General features: G+C 48.7%; 1 protein-coding gene across 7 annotated transcripts in view; it reads right to left on the reverse strand.

Moving 5' to 3' along the window:
- The window catches only part of ODF2 (outer dense fiber of sperm tails 2), a 25,088-nt gene extending 13,126 nt beyond the window's left edge, over nucleotides 1–11,962 (reverse strand). Inside the window, exons 1-7 of one of the 7 annotated variants that reach the window (XM_083375082.1) lie at nucleotides 11,803–11,962; nucleotides 9,486–9,561; nucleotides 8,398–8,512; nucleotides 6,880–7,002; nucleotides 4,839–5,009; nucleotides 2,636–2,805; nucleotides 1,523–1,652 (exon numbers count right to left, since the gene is read on the reverse strand). In XM_083375082.1, the coding sequence (XP_083231208.1) occupies nucleotides 1,523–1,652; nucleotides 2,636–2,805; nucleotides 4,839–5,009; nucleotides 6,880–7,002; nucleotides 8,398–8,508 (705 nt within the window). In that variant the 5' untranslated portion in view covers nucleotides 8,509–8,512; nucleotides 9,486–9,561; nucleotides 11,803–11,962. Of the gene's footprint in view, nucleotides 1–1,522; nucleotides 1,653–2,635; nucleotides 2,806–4,838; nucleotides 5,010–6,879; nucleotides 7,006–8,397; nucleotides 9,365–9,388; nucleotides 9,562–11,802 lie in introns of those variants that run through there. The other 6 variants (XM_083375079.1, XM_083375080.1, XM_083375077.1 and 3 more) reach the window with 6 other exon arrangements.
- Nucleotides 11,963–13,654: the final 1,692 nt, after the last annotated feature.

The raw sequence follows: 13,654 nt of genomic DNA on the forward strand, positions 1-13,654 counted from the left end.
CAACGTTTGCCACGCCCTGGATTCGCGCGATTGCCATCGGCGACCTTCCCAGCGACATGCAAAGTCAACCGGGTGGGGGGGGAGGAAAGAGAGAGAGAGAGAGCCGGATTTAACGACTGCGCGGTTTGGTTAACTGCGGTGGTTCACGGCAGCCCAAAAAGGTCGTAGAATCGGGCACGGCTCCACAGATCCCTTCTCGATGGAAATGTTGGTCACAATTGTGACTGTCCAAACTCTTCTTGAAAGCTTCCATTGATGAAGCTCCCGCAACTTCTGGTGGCAAGCTGTTCCACTGCTTAATTGTCCTCACGGTCAGGAAGTTTCTCCTTAATTCCAGGTTGCTTCTCTCTTTGATCAATTTCCAGCTGTTGTTTCTCTTCCAGCCCTCTGGTGCTTTGGAGAATAGGATGACCCCTCCTCTTCTTTGTGGCAGCCCCTCAGATACTGGAATCCTGCTATGTCAGCCCAGTCCTTCTTTTCATTAAACTAGGACAGGATAGGAGCTGGAAGGGACCTTGGAGGTCATCTAGTCCAACCCCCTGCTCAGGCAGGAAACCCTATATCATTTCGGGCAAATGGCTGTCCAGTCTTTTCTTAAAAACTCCCAGTGTTGGAGCATTCACCACCTCTGGAGGCAGGTTGTTCCACTGGTTAATTGTCCTTGCTGTTAGGAAGTTTCTCCTTAGATTTAGATTGCTTCTCTCTTTGATTACTTTCCATCCGTTGTTTCTTGTCCTTCCTTCAGGTGCTTTGGAGAATAGCTTGACCCCCTCTTCTTCGTGGCAGCCCCTGAGATATTGGAACACGGCTACCATGTCACCCCTCGCCCTTCTCTTCATTAAACTAGGATAGTATAGGATAGGATCTGGAAGGGACCTTGGAGGTCATCTAGTCCAGCCCCCTGCTCAAGCAGGAGATCCTATACCCCTTTCAGACAAATGGCTGTCCAGTCTCTTCTTAAAAGCCTCCAGTGTTGGAGTACTCACAACTTCTGGAGGTAGGTTGTTCCATGGAACCAGCTGCCTGTGGAGCTGAGGACTGCCCCTGACCTGCGTTCATTCCGCCGGGACCTGAAGACTTGGCTCTTTGAGCTCTCTGGCCCAGGCTGAGAATTTTAACTGGGGTTTTATTTTCAGGGATAATTTAATCTTTTTAATTGTCTTTTAACTTTTTGTATTTTGTATTGGTGTGATTTTAAAATGCCCTGTCAAGCGCCCAGAGTCCTTCGGGAAAGGGCGGTATATAAATCTAATAAAATAAAATTAAATTAAATTAATTGTCCTCACTGTCAGGAAGTTGCTCCTCAATTCCATATTGCTTCTCCCTCTGACCAGTTTCCAACCACTGTTTCTTTTTCCTGCCCTCTGGTGCTTTGGAGAGTAATCTGACCCCCCCTCTTCTTTGTGGCCAATACTGCAATCCTGCTCTCAGGTCACCAGACGTGCCCAATGCCAGCCACCCTTCTGCGTCCCTCCCCAAAAGGGTGAAAACTGCCGCTCTGAGCACCCAGCTCGGCCCGTACCGTTTTCAGCTTCCCAATCACGTCCTTCAAGGCCTGGATCTGTTTCGAAGCGGCTGCCCCGTCCAGTTCGGCCTCCACCAGTTTGGACATCAAGCACTCCTTCTCGTGCAACAGATGCCGTTTCTGGAGTCTGAAAAGGGAGAGTGTGTCAATCCCGGAAGAAAGAGTGCAGAGAGGGAAGGGGTGGGTTGCAAGACCATAAAGAGGGGGGTGGGGGGAAACGAGGCTGGTCTCTGGCGAAAACGTTAGGGATGGGTTGAGGTCCCCAGGTGTGGTTCCCACCTCGATCCCCAGGGCCAAAAGCCGTGCGGCATACACACAACCCACGCACGCACGACGCATTGTCCCATTTCACACAGCAGCTGCTGTTCGTTATAATCAACATGCTTTGAAAGAAAAAGACTTCTCAGAGAAAAGAAATTGAGCCGAAGGGGAAGCTAAGGCAGAAAGTGCCTCCCGGACGTTTACGGCTTTCAGGATAGGAGGAAGAAAAGAAAAAAAAAATTCCATCGGCTGGAAATTCCAGGAACTCAAAACATCTCCCCGAAATTTTCTTTCTCTCTCCAACTCCCCCAAACACTTCTAAGAGCCCACCTACCCAAACCAGGCTATACGATTGGGGGGGGGGAGGGAGAATCGCATTCTGCGGAGTGGATTTTGGAGAGTCAGCAAAACAGAGTTTGGGGTGCGAAAAGCATTTTGTTAAACGAAGGGGACTACAGTGTGTTGCTGGTAATCAAAATAAGCAGTTTTTACCACATTCAGACTGCAAGGTCTAGATTTTAGCACTGACCAGGGAGGCAAATGGCCACTCTTGCCCACTTTGACCGAGACCCAGAGCTAAAAGCCAAATAAAACGGGCTTATAATACAGCAAAGCTCTCCGGACCGCGGCAACTTTACGCCTTGTGGACTTCCAACTCCCAGAATTCTTCAGCCAGCCAGCGTGTGGTGTCCAACCGGCATCGGGGCCGGCTGAGGAATTCTGGGAGTTGAAAGTCCACAAGGCGTAAAGTTGCCACGGTCGGAGAATCCTGTTCTACGGAGGAGGCCATCATTGCTCGACGGTCCTTCCCAGCCCCCAAATTGACCGAGCCACTGAACGTTTCGTTACATGGTGAGATCTTTCTCCTCCTTCATCCTTTCAATATTGCGACGGAGGACCGTGTTCTCGTGTTCCGTCTCCACCAGCTCCTGAGTGACCTCGTCCAATTCGTCCTTCTGCTCTTCCAGAAGACGCTTGGCCACACAGCCCGTACCAACAACAGTCTTTGGCATCTTGACCTGCGGACAAGCGGGACCGAGTCAACAGCTGAGGGATAGATCACTGTCAGGAACGTGGAAACAAAAATCACCAAATGTGTTCTGGTTCGGTCAACCCCAATCTAGGTGACCCTAGAGTTGCCGCTCCTAAATTTCCTGAGTGCCAACATCAAATTTTGAGAAGGGCTCCAACATTTCTCCTTATCGGTGTGTGGATAATCAACTGGCACAAATCAACACTCTCTCATCTGGCTGATCAGGCAGTCCTTAGTTGTCTACATAAGTTGAGTAAACCAGAGGATTTCCTTGGACATTTATTTCATTTTTTTTATTTTAATCCCATTTATATCCTGCCCTTCTCCGAAGACTCAGGGCGGCTTACAATCTAAGCACAAATCAATGTGCTTAGCAATAGCCTTCATTCTATGTATATGCCTGCTTATTAGGGCATCATTAAACCGTTCTGGTATTTTTGGAAAAATAAGCACCGGCAATTCTGTTCTTTAGCTTTGTTCCTTTCTAAGGAAGCAGCTCCAAATAAACAGGACCAAAAGCTAACAACGGAGATTCTCGCTTAATTCTTACCAGCGGCCTTGCAGAAAAGAAACATAAGTCAAGGCTGGTCAAAGACCATGATAAAAATATTGCGGGGGGGGGGGGGAACTTAACTTCTTCATCTTATTGCTTTTCCTTTCTTTTTTGGGGGGGAGTGCTGGTGGGAAGAACCACTTCATTACATTTCTTTCAAAAGCTCAAACAATGCTGGGTCCCTCAGATTGGGTTCCTTCCAGCCATGTTTATTTATTATTTGGATTTATTATTTGTATTTATATACCGCCCCTCTCCCAAGGGACTCGGGGCGGTGTAAAGGGCAATTAAATGTTGGGCTAGTGTGTGTGAAAGGGGGGGGGGCAAGAGACCAATAAAAATAGGAGCCATGGTGGCGCAGAGGTTAGAACGCAGTACTGCAGACTAACTCTGCCCACCGCCGGCAGTTTGATTCTCACCGGCTCAGGTTTGACTCAGCTTTCCATCCTTCCAAGGTCGGTAAAATAAGGGCCCAGATTGTTGGGGGCAAATGCTGACTCTGTAAACCGCTTAGAGGGGGCTGCAAAGCACTGTGAAGCGGTATATAAGTCTAAGTGCTATTGCTTTCTATCAATTGTATATTCTACCTACGTTTGTCTACCTAACTACCTACCTACCTGCATCTATCTATCTATCTATCTATCTATCTATCTATCTATCTATCTATCTATCTAATCACTACTGTCTATCTACCTAGTTACCTTCCTATCAATTGTATATTCTATCTACCTGTTTGTCTGTCTACCTACATCCATCCGTCTTTCTCTTTCTCTTTCTCTTTCTCTCTATCTAATCTATCTATCTATCTATCTATCTATCTATCTATCTATCTATCTAATCACTACTGTCTATCTACTTAGTTACCTTCCTATCAATTGTATATTCTATCTACCTGTTTGTCTGTCTACCTACATCCATCCATCTTTCTTTATCTATCTATCTATCTATCTATCTATCTATCTATCTATCTATCTATCTATCTATCTATCTATCTAATCACTACTGTCTATCTACCTAGTTACCTTCCTATCAATTGTATATTCTATCTACCTGTTTGTCTGTCTACCTACATCCATCCATCTTTCTTTCACTTTCTTTCTTTCTCTTTCTTTCTTTCTTTTTCTTTCTTTTTCTTTCTTTCTTTCTTTCTTTCTTCTTTCTTTCTTTCTCTTTCTTTCTTTCTTTCTTTCTCTCTCTCTCTCTCTCTCTCCCTACCTACCTACCTACCTACCTATCTGCCATGGTAGCACAGTGGATAGAATGCAGCATTGCAGGTTAATTCTGCCCACTGCCAGCAGTTCAATTCTGACTGGCTCATCCTTCCGAGGTCGGTAAAAGGAGGACCCAGATGGTCGGGGGGGCCGACCCTGTAAACGGCTCAGGGAGGGGGCTGTAACAGCACCGCAAAGCGGCCTATCCCTCTAAGGGCCAAGGGCTGTTGCTGAATTGGAGCCTGGCTCCCCCACCTCGTTTTTCAATGTTCCCACGACATTGAGTAAGCTGTCGATCTTCTTCTCGTATTTGTTCATCTTGCAGTGAATGGCGTCCTCCTCGTCGGTGGAAAGATCACTCAAGCGAAGCACAGACAGCAGCTTGTCGGAATCTGGAGGAGTGATTTCCAGGCGATGGGTCGGTCCCTGATTAAGGGTGGCAAGAGCGAAACAGGATAGAGCCCAAACCCCAGAGCAGCCTTCCCTAAGCTGGCTGCCCTCCAGACATCCAAGTGGTGGAGAAAGAGTTGGAAGAGGAGGCGGTGGGTGCGAAAGAGGAGGGCGCGGCCGAAAGACGGAAGGGGCGCGCTAAACACGCGGGAAGAGCCTCGCGATGACTTATGACAGACCGAAGCCGCGGTGGGACTTTCTGCTGAGGGAAATACAACACAAGTAGTCCTCGGCTTACTACTTCGTTTAGTGACCGTCCCAAGTTACGACGCCTTGGGGGCGGGGGGGGAAAGGGACTTCTGTTTTTCACGCTTAGGACCGTTGCGGCATCCCCGAGGTCAGGCGATCAAAATTCAGACACCTGGCCACTGACTCGTATTTACGACCGCTGCAGGGCCCCGGGTGTGTGTGTGTGTGTGTGTCACGCAATCGCCTTTGGGCGACCTTCTGACCAGAAAAAGTCAACGGGGGAAAGCCGGATTCACTTAACGACCGGGTGTATGGCGGGGATTCCCTTAACGGCTTTGGCCAGAGGGCCCGTAAAATGGGGCAAAACTCCACACACGTCTCGCTTAGCGACAGAAGCGCTGGGCTCGCTGGTGGTCATAAGTTGAGGACCGCCTGCAATAGTCTGTTAACAGAAGGTTTTGAAGTTTAATTTCGCGGTTGGTTTTACCCATGAACTAGGTTTATTTTGACCTATAGTAGATGGAAGCCAAGCCAGGTGGGCTGGTTAAACCACCAGCTCCCGGCCTTTTCTATACCCCGCAGCCCTACAACGCTTCCGATGTATTCTCGCACCCCTTACAAAACTTCAAAGTAACAAATTACGCACACACACTACAATTTCAAAATGTCTAAACCCCAGGTTTTCGCGCCCCCTGGAATATCACCTCGCACCCCCAGGGGGGACCCTGGCTTTAAAACCATGTTGTGCAAACTTACAAATTGTGTGCCTGCTTTGTAAAGGGGAAGGGGGGGACAGGAATTACATATTTATCAGTATTCAAGTGGGGGGGGAACGACAATTTGTGTGTTTGTTTTGGTTTCTCTATGCACTTTTTCGGGTGCACGGTCTTGACTAGTTTTGTTCTGCTTTTGTATTTCATTTAAGAGGAGTGGACTTCAACTCCCAGAATTCCTCGGCCAGCGTGCCTGGCTGAGGAATTCTGGGAGTTGAAGCCCACAAGTCCTAAAAGGGCCAAGTTTGAAGACCCCCCCTGATACAGGCTTTAAGAGGGTTTGCGGTCCGCATTTTAAGTACTTTCTTTCAATGCCTGTATTTTAATACTTTGGGGGAAAAATTGAGAGAAATTTTTTTTTTTTAAAAAAGGAGAGCAATCAGAGGACGGGAACGCCTGGGCTGGCGTAAGCTTCGATCCTAAACCAAACCGTTTCTCTTCCTCCCCCAGGTTCCCCCAACCCAAGCCACGGACCAGCCACACAAACGAGCGAAGCCCCGCGGGATGCGGGATGCGCGCCAAAGCACGCTTCCTTTGGTCGCTGGGAAAACCTCTCTCCACGGAACCGGTCCCTGGCACCCATTCGGGACCGGGCCGCGTGAACAGTTAGCCGGTGCACGCCTGCCGCTCCGTTTGCGTGAGCGGCAGCCCGGCGCGTGCACGCAGCCCGCCTTGCACGAGCAGTGGGCCGGTTCCCCTCTTCTCCCCACCACCACCACCACCAGGCTGCAAAGTTTGGGGACTGCTAGTTTAGACAGACGCAGCCACCCTGTTCGGGCAAGATAGAACCACCCCCCTCCCCCAAAAAAATTCCTGGGTCGCTGGGACTCGAGCGGAGCAAGCAAGAGCGCCAGCCCGGCTGGAGGAGGAAGGGGGTCGCCTACCTCCCACTTGTACGATGATTCTCTGCAAGATGTTTTGCCTGGGGGCATCCAGGGGACTTTAGTTTTTACTCGGACACTGCGGCGCACATTCACGGTATCCCCTTTCATTTTCTGCTTGTGCCTCTGCTGTTGGGGGAAGAGGAGGAGGAGGAAGAGGAGAGCGCAGCTTAAGTCCCCATTCCCCCTCCCCGACCGGTTACCGCGGGGGGGGGGGGGAAGGGGGGGCGAGAGACTCTGCAAAGCAAACGGAGGCTTCCCCACCCGCCCCCCGCCCCCCCACCCGCCGCCCGGAGGCATGCCGAGAACTGTACCACAGAAAAAGCGTCACATTCTACATCACAGATCAGTCTCAGTAAGCACGCCCAGGAAAAAAGAAATATAGGTACCGCATAGCTAGGAGTGTATGGGCACAGACTGGCAGGGGCATGGGGCTGGGTTAGCCAAGGCCATTGTGACATCACCCAGGTTGCCTAGCCTCTTGTGATGCAAAGCAGGCCCTTAGTTACCCTGGGGGAGATTAGATTGGGACAATTTGGAGCAGGGCAGCCTGGGCCCTTTTCCGACAGAAGCCAGGAGCAAGGAAAGGGGAAGCCGCCCCCCCCCCCGGGGCATCATTTATTTTATTTTATTTTATTTTAATTCCATTTATATCCCGCCCTTCTCCGAAGACTCAGGGCGGCTTACAAGCTTAGCAGTAGCCTTCATTCTATGTATATGCCTGCTTGTTAGGGCTTTCACACGCACACCCCAAGCGGCATTATTACAAAGTCAGCTTAATTGCCCCCAACAATCCTCAGGAGAGGTCTAGGGGGCCTCAGCCCAGACAATTCAAGTTTAAGCACAGCCACACAAATCCTGACTTAAGCTACACAAACCCAATGAGACAGTCGAGGGCGGGAAGTGTGGGAAACACCCCGGAGATTCTTCATAACTCCTCCCTAACAACTTTAATCGGTTTTGGACCCTCTTCACACGCTGAACTTGTTTGCCTTTTAAGAAGAATATTATTCCTCCGGCCAACAGAATCGGCAGAATCAGAGCCAGGAGCTAGCTAGCTTATCAGTAGGAAATGCACACACTCCTAAGAAATGCAATAGCTTCTCTTCCTCCTCCTCCTCCTCCTCCTCCTCCTCCTCCTCCTCCTCAGCCTTGTCCTCTGTCAGCTCAGCGACCCTGCATTTTACGATTACAGAAGAGAACGAGCCAAGGTCTGTCCTCTTGAGGAACAAAAGCTGATTCTGAGCAACATTTTCCCGAGAAGTGTTTTGATGGGAGAAAATTGGGGCGCAACTACAAGCAGGATCCGAAATAGGAGCCCCAATTTGAGACGGTTACGGACAATTTCCAGGTCTGCAGCAATGAGAGAGGAAAGCTTCAAGCAGCAGCAACAGCCACAACCACAGAGCAAGCTAAGCTGGCAGAGATAAATCTAGCAGCAGCCAAAGCAGACAACTGAGCTTTCGGTTTGGCCTTGCCGGGAAGCCGGGCTCGGGAAGTGGCCCGGCTGCCCCCTCATACCTGGTTTTTTGCCGACGGTGGCGTTTTCTGACCCTTTTTAATGTGGACGTGGACAGGGGTATTTTCATCCACGTGGACGTGCAAAGGGGGAGTCGCGGACCGGCTCTTCATGCTGCTTCTCGGACAAACAGGAAAGGGCATTCAAGAGAATGGAAAAAAGCAACCTGTGAATAAGTAGACTGGAAATAACAAGGGGGAGGGAAAGGAAAAAAAAAAAACAACGGCCCACCGGCCTTCTCTCAAAAAAGGAAACGTTCGCGCGCTCTCAGCCTTAGGAGCCGTTTCCTCAGACTGATGGGAACAAACCCGTCCGCGTTCCACAAATTTGGCCTGCCGCAGAGGGACATCCTCATCCAAAAGGCCCACTTCGAACAGACTTGTCTCTTGGGGAGGGGGGGGCACGGTATCCTGATGTCATCAAGCAACTCACGAGCGCAAGCAGGACTTGTGGCCCTCCCACGAGAAATTGGGAAACCTCTGCTGCCCACTCAGTTGCATCTGAATCCGCTCCATTCAGCTGATGCTTAATTGCTTGAAGCAGTGCAAATAAAACAGTTGAAAATCAATGTCATTTTGGGGTGGGTGGGGAAGCTTCCAAGCTCCTCCAAATGAAGGGAAGGCCTTCTCATCCGGCTAAATTGTGACTTTATTTGTATCAGAAGCAAACCATTCTCCTTTTTACTGGCATATTACAATGACGCGCACAGTGGAAATCCCAAAAGCTTTCCGATCGGCTCGTTCTCAATTTCTGGGCTCCCATATCCTCCCATAAAATGCACCAACATGACTCTAGGTTAAAGAGAAATGACTGACAGATTGAACTTGTGCGGTTGCCTCTATTTCGAGGGCACACCCATCCTACAGACTTTGGAAATCTACCATCATTTATCCCCCTACTCAACCTACACACACAACAAATGAAGATTTCTCCCTGGCTGTCACAAAGCTTTCCTAGACACCAACCGACCACTTGAAAACAACTCCATCTGACCTTGAAATGAAGCAACCCCCGTTAACAAGATAAAAAGTTTTTGTGCTGTTATTTTGAGTATCACAAAAGGGACTTCACGGGAGACACGGCAACCTACGGAGAGCGTGTCGCACTCTTGCGTCGAGGGTTTCTGGGTTGTGATGATTATTCCACTCTTGATCGATGGGGACAATCTGGAGGCAAAGGAGGGGCAAAAAAAAAAGTAAGTAAGAAAGAAGTTAGAGCTTTTCAAGGAAATTCAGCATTTCTTTTTCCTGGCCACAAACCTTCCGCAGAGCTTTGGGGTTAGGGTTTTTTTGACAGTTTTAATTTGCAATGTTTACAGTTAGTCCTCGATTTACATCAGTTCATTTAGTAACCGTCCAAAGTTACAATGACACTGGAAAAAGCGACTTATGCCTTTTATTTTTCATCTCCCCATTGCAGCACCCCCATGATCGTGTGATCGAAATTCAGACACTTGGCAACTGCCTCGTAGTTATGAGCGTTACACAGTGTCCTGGGGTCATGTTGACCCTCTTTTGTGAGCTTCTGACAAGCAAAGTCGACGGGGTACCCGGATTCACTTAACAACAGAGTTAACTGCGTTGATTCACTTAACCACTGTGACAAGGTTGGTCATAAAATGGGGCAAAACTCACTGGACAACTGTATCTTGCTTAGCAACAGTTATTTTGGGCTCAATTGTGCTGCCTGCATTTCTATTTCAGGCACACCCCCATCCCAGGTTTTTGACGCCACCCTGCCTTGGAAATTGAGTTAACAACACCTCCAACCTGCCCCAGAGTGATTAGACTTTAATGGTTGCTTTAAAACTTATTTATGTTTTAACGTATATGGATAAATAGATTTCTTTAGGAGTAGGAGCTGCCCAGAGTCACACTGTGGTAAAATAGGCGGCCAATAAATATTAATAAATAAGGATATAGATATGAGATTAGATATAGCTAAGAGATTAGATAGGTAATTAGAGATAAGAGATGAGGTATAGATATTAGATATAGATAAGAGATTAGATAGATGATTAGATTAGATAGGTAGATAGATGTAGAAGATAGATAAGATAGATGTAGAAGATAGTGAGATAGTGAGATAAATATAGAAGATAGATAGGTAGATATAGATGAGAGAGAGAGGAAAGATATAGACATAGATATGGACAGATGGACGGATGGATAGAGATAGAAAGATAGATGATAGATGAGATAGATGAGACAGATAGTTGAGATAGATAGATGATAGATGATAGATAGATAGATAGATAGATAGATAGATAGATAGATAGATAGATAGATAGATAGCTCCTCAGGGAGCCGGGTGGGTGTGGCCAGGGTGGGCGTGGCCTACTGCAGCGTTTCCCAACCTTAGGAACTTGAAGATGCGTGGACTTCAACTCCCAGAATTCCCCAGCCAGCTATGCTGGCTGGGGAATTCTGGGAGTTGAAGTCCACGCATCTTCAAGTTCCTAAGGTTGGGAAACGCTGGCCTACTGGGTGGGCGTGGCTAGAGTGCGTATGGCCTACTGGGTGGGCATGGCCAGCTCTACATCGTTGGCATCAAGGGTGCCTATGGGGGCCTGGGCAGGAGTGGGACAGATCTGAGGGTCTCTGGCAGAAGGAGGGTCTCTGGGCCAGGGCCAAGGCAGTGGGGGCCGTTCCCTCACTGTTTCCAGGATGGCTTCGCGGGCCGCATGAAACCACTTCGCGGGCCGGATCCGGCCCCCGGGCCTTGTGTTTGACATGTCTGATATAGATAGATAGATGATAGAAGATAGATAGATAGATAGATAGATAGATAGATAGATAGATGAGACAGATAGTTGATAGACAGATATAGATGAGATGGATGGATGGATGGATGGATAGATAGATAGATGAGAAACAGATAGTTGAGATAGATAGATATAGATGAGATGGATAGATAGGTAGATAGATAGATATAGATAGATAGATATAGATAGATAGATAGATAGATAGATAGATAGATAGATAGATGAGAGACAGATAGTTGAGATACAGATATATAGATGAGATGGATAGTTGAGATGGATGGATAGATAAAATAGATAGATAGATAGATAGATAGATAGATAGATAGATAGATAGATAGATAGAACAGATTAGATAGAAGATAGGTAGATATAGATAATAGACAGATGATAGACTGGTAGGTAGACAGACAGATAGCAGCGATGGAGATAAGAGAGATGAGGCAAGGAGGCAGTCAGGCCAACTCCTGGGCAGAGCGAAGGTCCGGAAACCTCCCGCAGGCTTTCAGACTTGGAAGCAGAGCCTCCACCTGCAGGGGCAGTCTATCCGAGGGGGAAGGGGCGGCTTGGCCCCCGCGGCTTCCCGTCGCTGACATTCCTCCTCCTCCTCCTCTCCCTCCCTCCCTCCCTCCCGTCCCCGGCTCACCGTGAGGTTCGGAGATGACCGCGGAGCCTCCGCCTCAGCACGTCCTCGAAGCCGTGGACGAGGCGGCGGTAGCTGCCCACGCTGCCATGGAGACACGGCAGCCGGGGCGTCGGCGGGCGCGGCCAGAAGCCGCCTCCGCCGCCGCCTCCGCCGCCTCCGCCGCAGCCGCCGCTGCTGTAGCACCGGCAGGCCCCTCCCGCCGCCGAACAGCTGCTGCAACTCCAGGGCCCGCAGAGGAACTTCCGGCTCCGCCTCCGGGACGCCGCCCGCCGCTCCCCCATTGGACGGTTCAAACCCCACGCCAACGGCGGCCCCCTCCGCGCGCACGCGCCCTGCTGACCGACTCCGCTTCCGGACGGCCCGCGCCTGCAAGCCCGCCGCCCGGCCCCTTCGCCCTTTAGTCCCGCCTCCCCCACCCCCCCGTTGCCCGGAGACGCCGCGCGGGGCGTCACAAGCCGCGCGCCCGGGCGGGGGAGGGGGGGAGAGAGAGAGAGAGAGAGAGAGAGAGACGCCGCGGCGCCGTTGCCGGGGAAACGAAGGGGCGGGAGAGGGAGACGGAATGACGAGTGTTTGGGAAGGGGGGACCTGGGGGTCATCTAGTCCGACCCCCTGTTCTCTCGAGCAAGGGACCCTAAGCAGGCATATACATAGAATAGAAGGCTACTGCTAAGCTTGTAAGCCGCCCTGAGTCTCCGGAGAAGGGCGGGATAGAAATGGAATTAAAATAAAATAAAAATAAAATATACATAGAATAGAAGGCTACTGCTAAGCTTGTAAGCGCCCTGAGTCTTCGGAGAAGGGCGGGATATAAATGGAATTAAAATAAAATAAAAATAAAAATATACATAGAATGAAGGCTACTGCTAAGCTTGTAAGCCGCCCTGAGTCTTCGGAGAAGGGCGGGATATAAATGGAATTAAAATAAAATAAAAATAAAAATATACATAGAATGAAGGCTACTGCTAAGCTTGTAAGCTGCCCTGAGTCTTCGGAGAAGGGCGGGATATAAATGGAATTAAAATAAATAAAAATAAATATATACTAACTAGGGGACTTTTATGACTTGTGGACTCCCAGGATTCCTCAGCCAGCGGTGTCTCTAGTCTTCTTCCGCTCACTCTGCAAAGCTATAACTTCTTTCGCTTGTGCATGAGAGGCCGGAATAGGGTTGGAGGTTGCCTCCTCCTCGCTGCAAAGGCCCCGTTTTTTAAAATATCCCCATCATTTTTTGCAGCAGTTTTTGCAAATAATAATAATAAATAAATCTGAAAATGTAAAACATACCCCCCAAAATAAAAAAAATAAAATTATGGTTATACGTACAGTGTAGATACTTTGGACTACAGGTCCCATTAGCTGGCTTTGGGGGGGATGATGGGGATTGCCTCTCTTGCAATAGATTGCCCTTCTGATTGGTGGGTCCCCCTTTCCACCTAAAATCCAAAGCTTTTTCTGATTTTTGTTTGCATCTTCACCATACAACAATCTTGCCAGGCAGCCCTTGGTTTTATTTTGAATTTATTTTTTCCCCAGTTTTTTTTTTAAGAAAAAAAATATATATCCAGGACTGGTTTGTTTTGCATTGCTTTCTAGGGATGCTGCTCAAAATGTTATAATAAGAGTTTCTGATACATAGTGTCTTGCCCAGTGAAAGAAATTGACTCAAATTTGAAACTATTTCTTCCTTTTTCTGTTATTGGAACTCTTTCCTCCCCACAGTTAAATGTTTTCAAAAGAGATCTGATAAAAGTTTATATCCCCATCGTAAGGATTTTAGTAACTTTTAATGAGACCCCTCTCGATATTTTCCACCAAGTTGCGCCCTCCAGACAGGGTAGGACAACAACCGGCA

Source organism: Vipera ursinii (assembly GCF_947247035.1).
Source record: "Vipera ursinii genome assembly, chromosome: 16".
Classification (NCBI taxonomy): Eukaryota; Metazoa; Chordata; class Lepidosauria; order Squamata; family Viperidae; genus Vipera; species Vipera ursinii.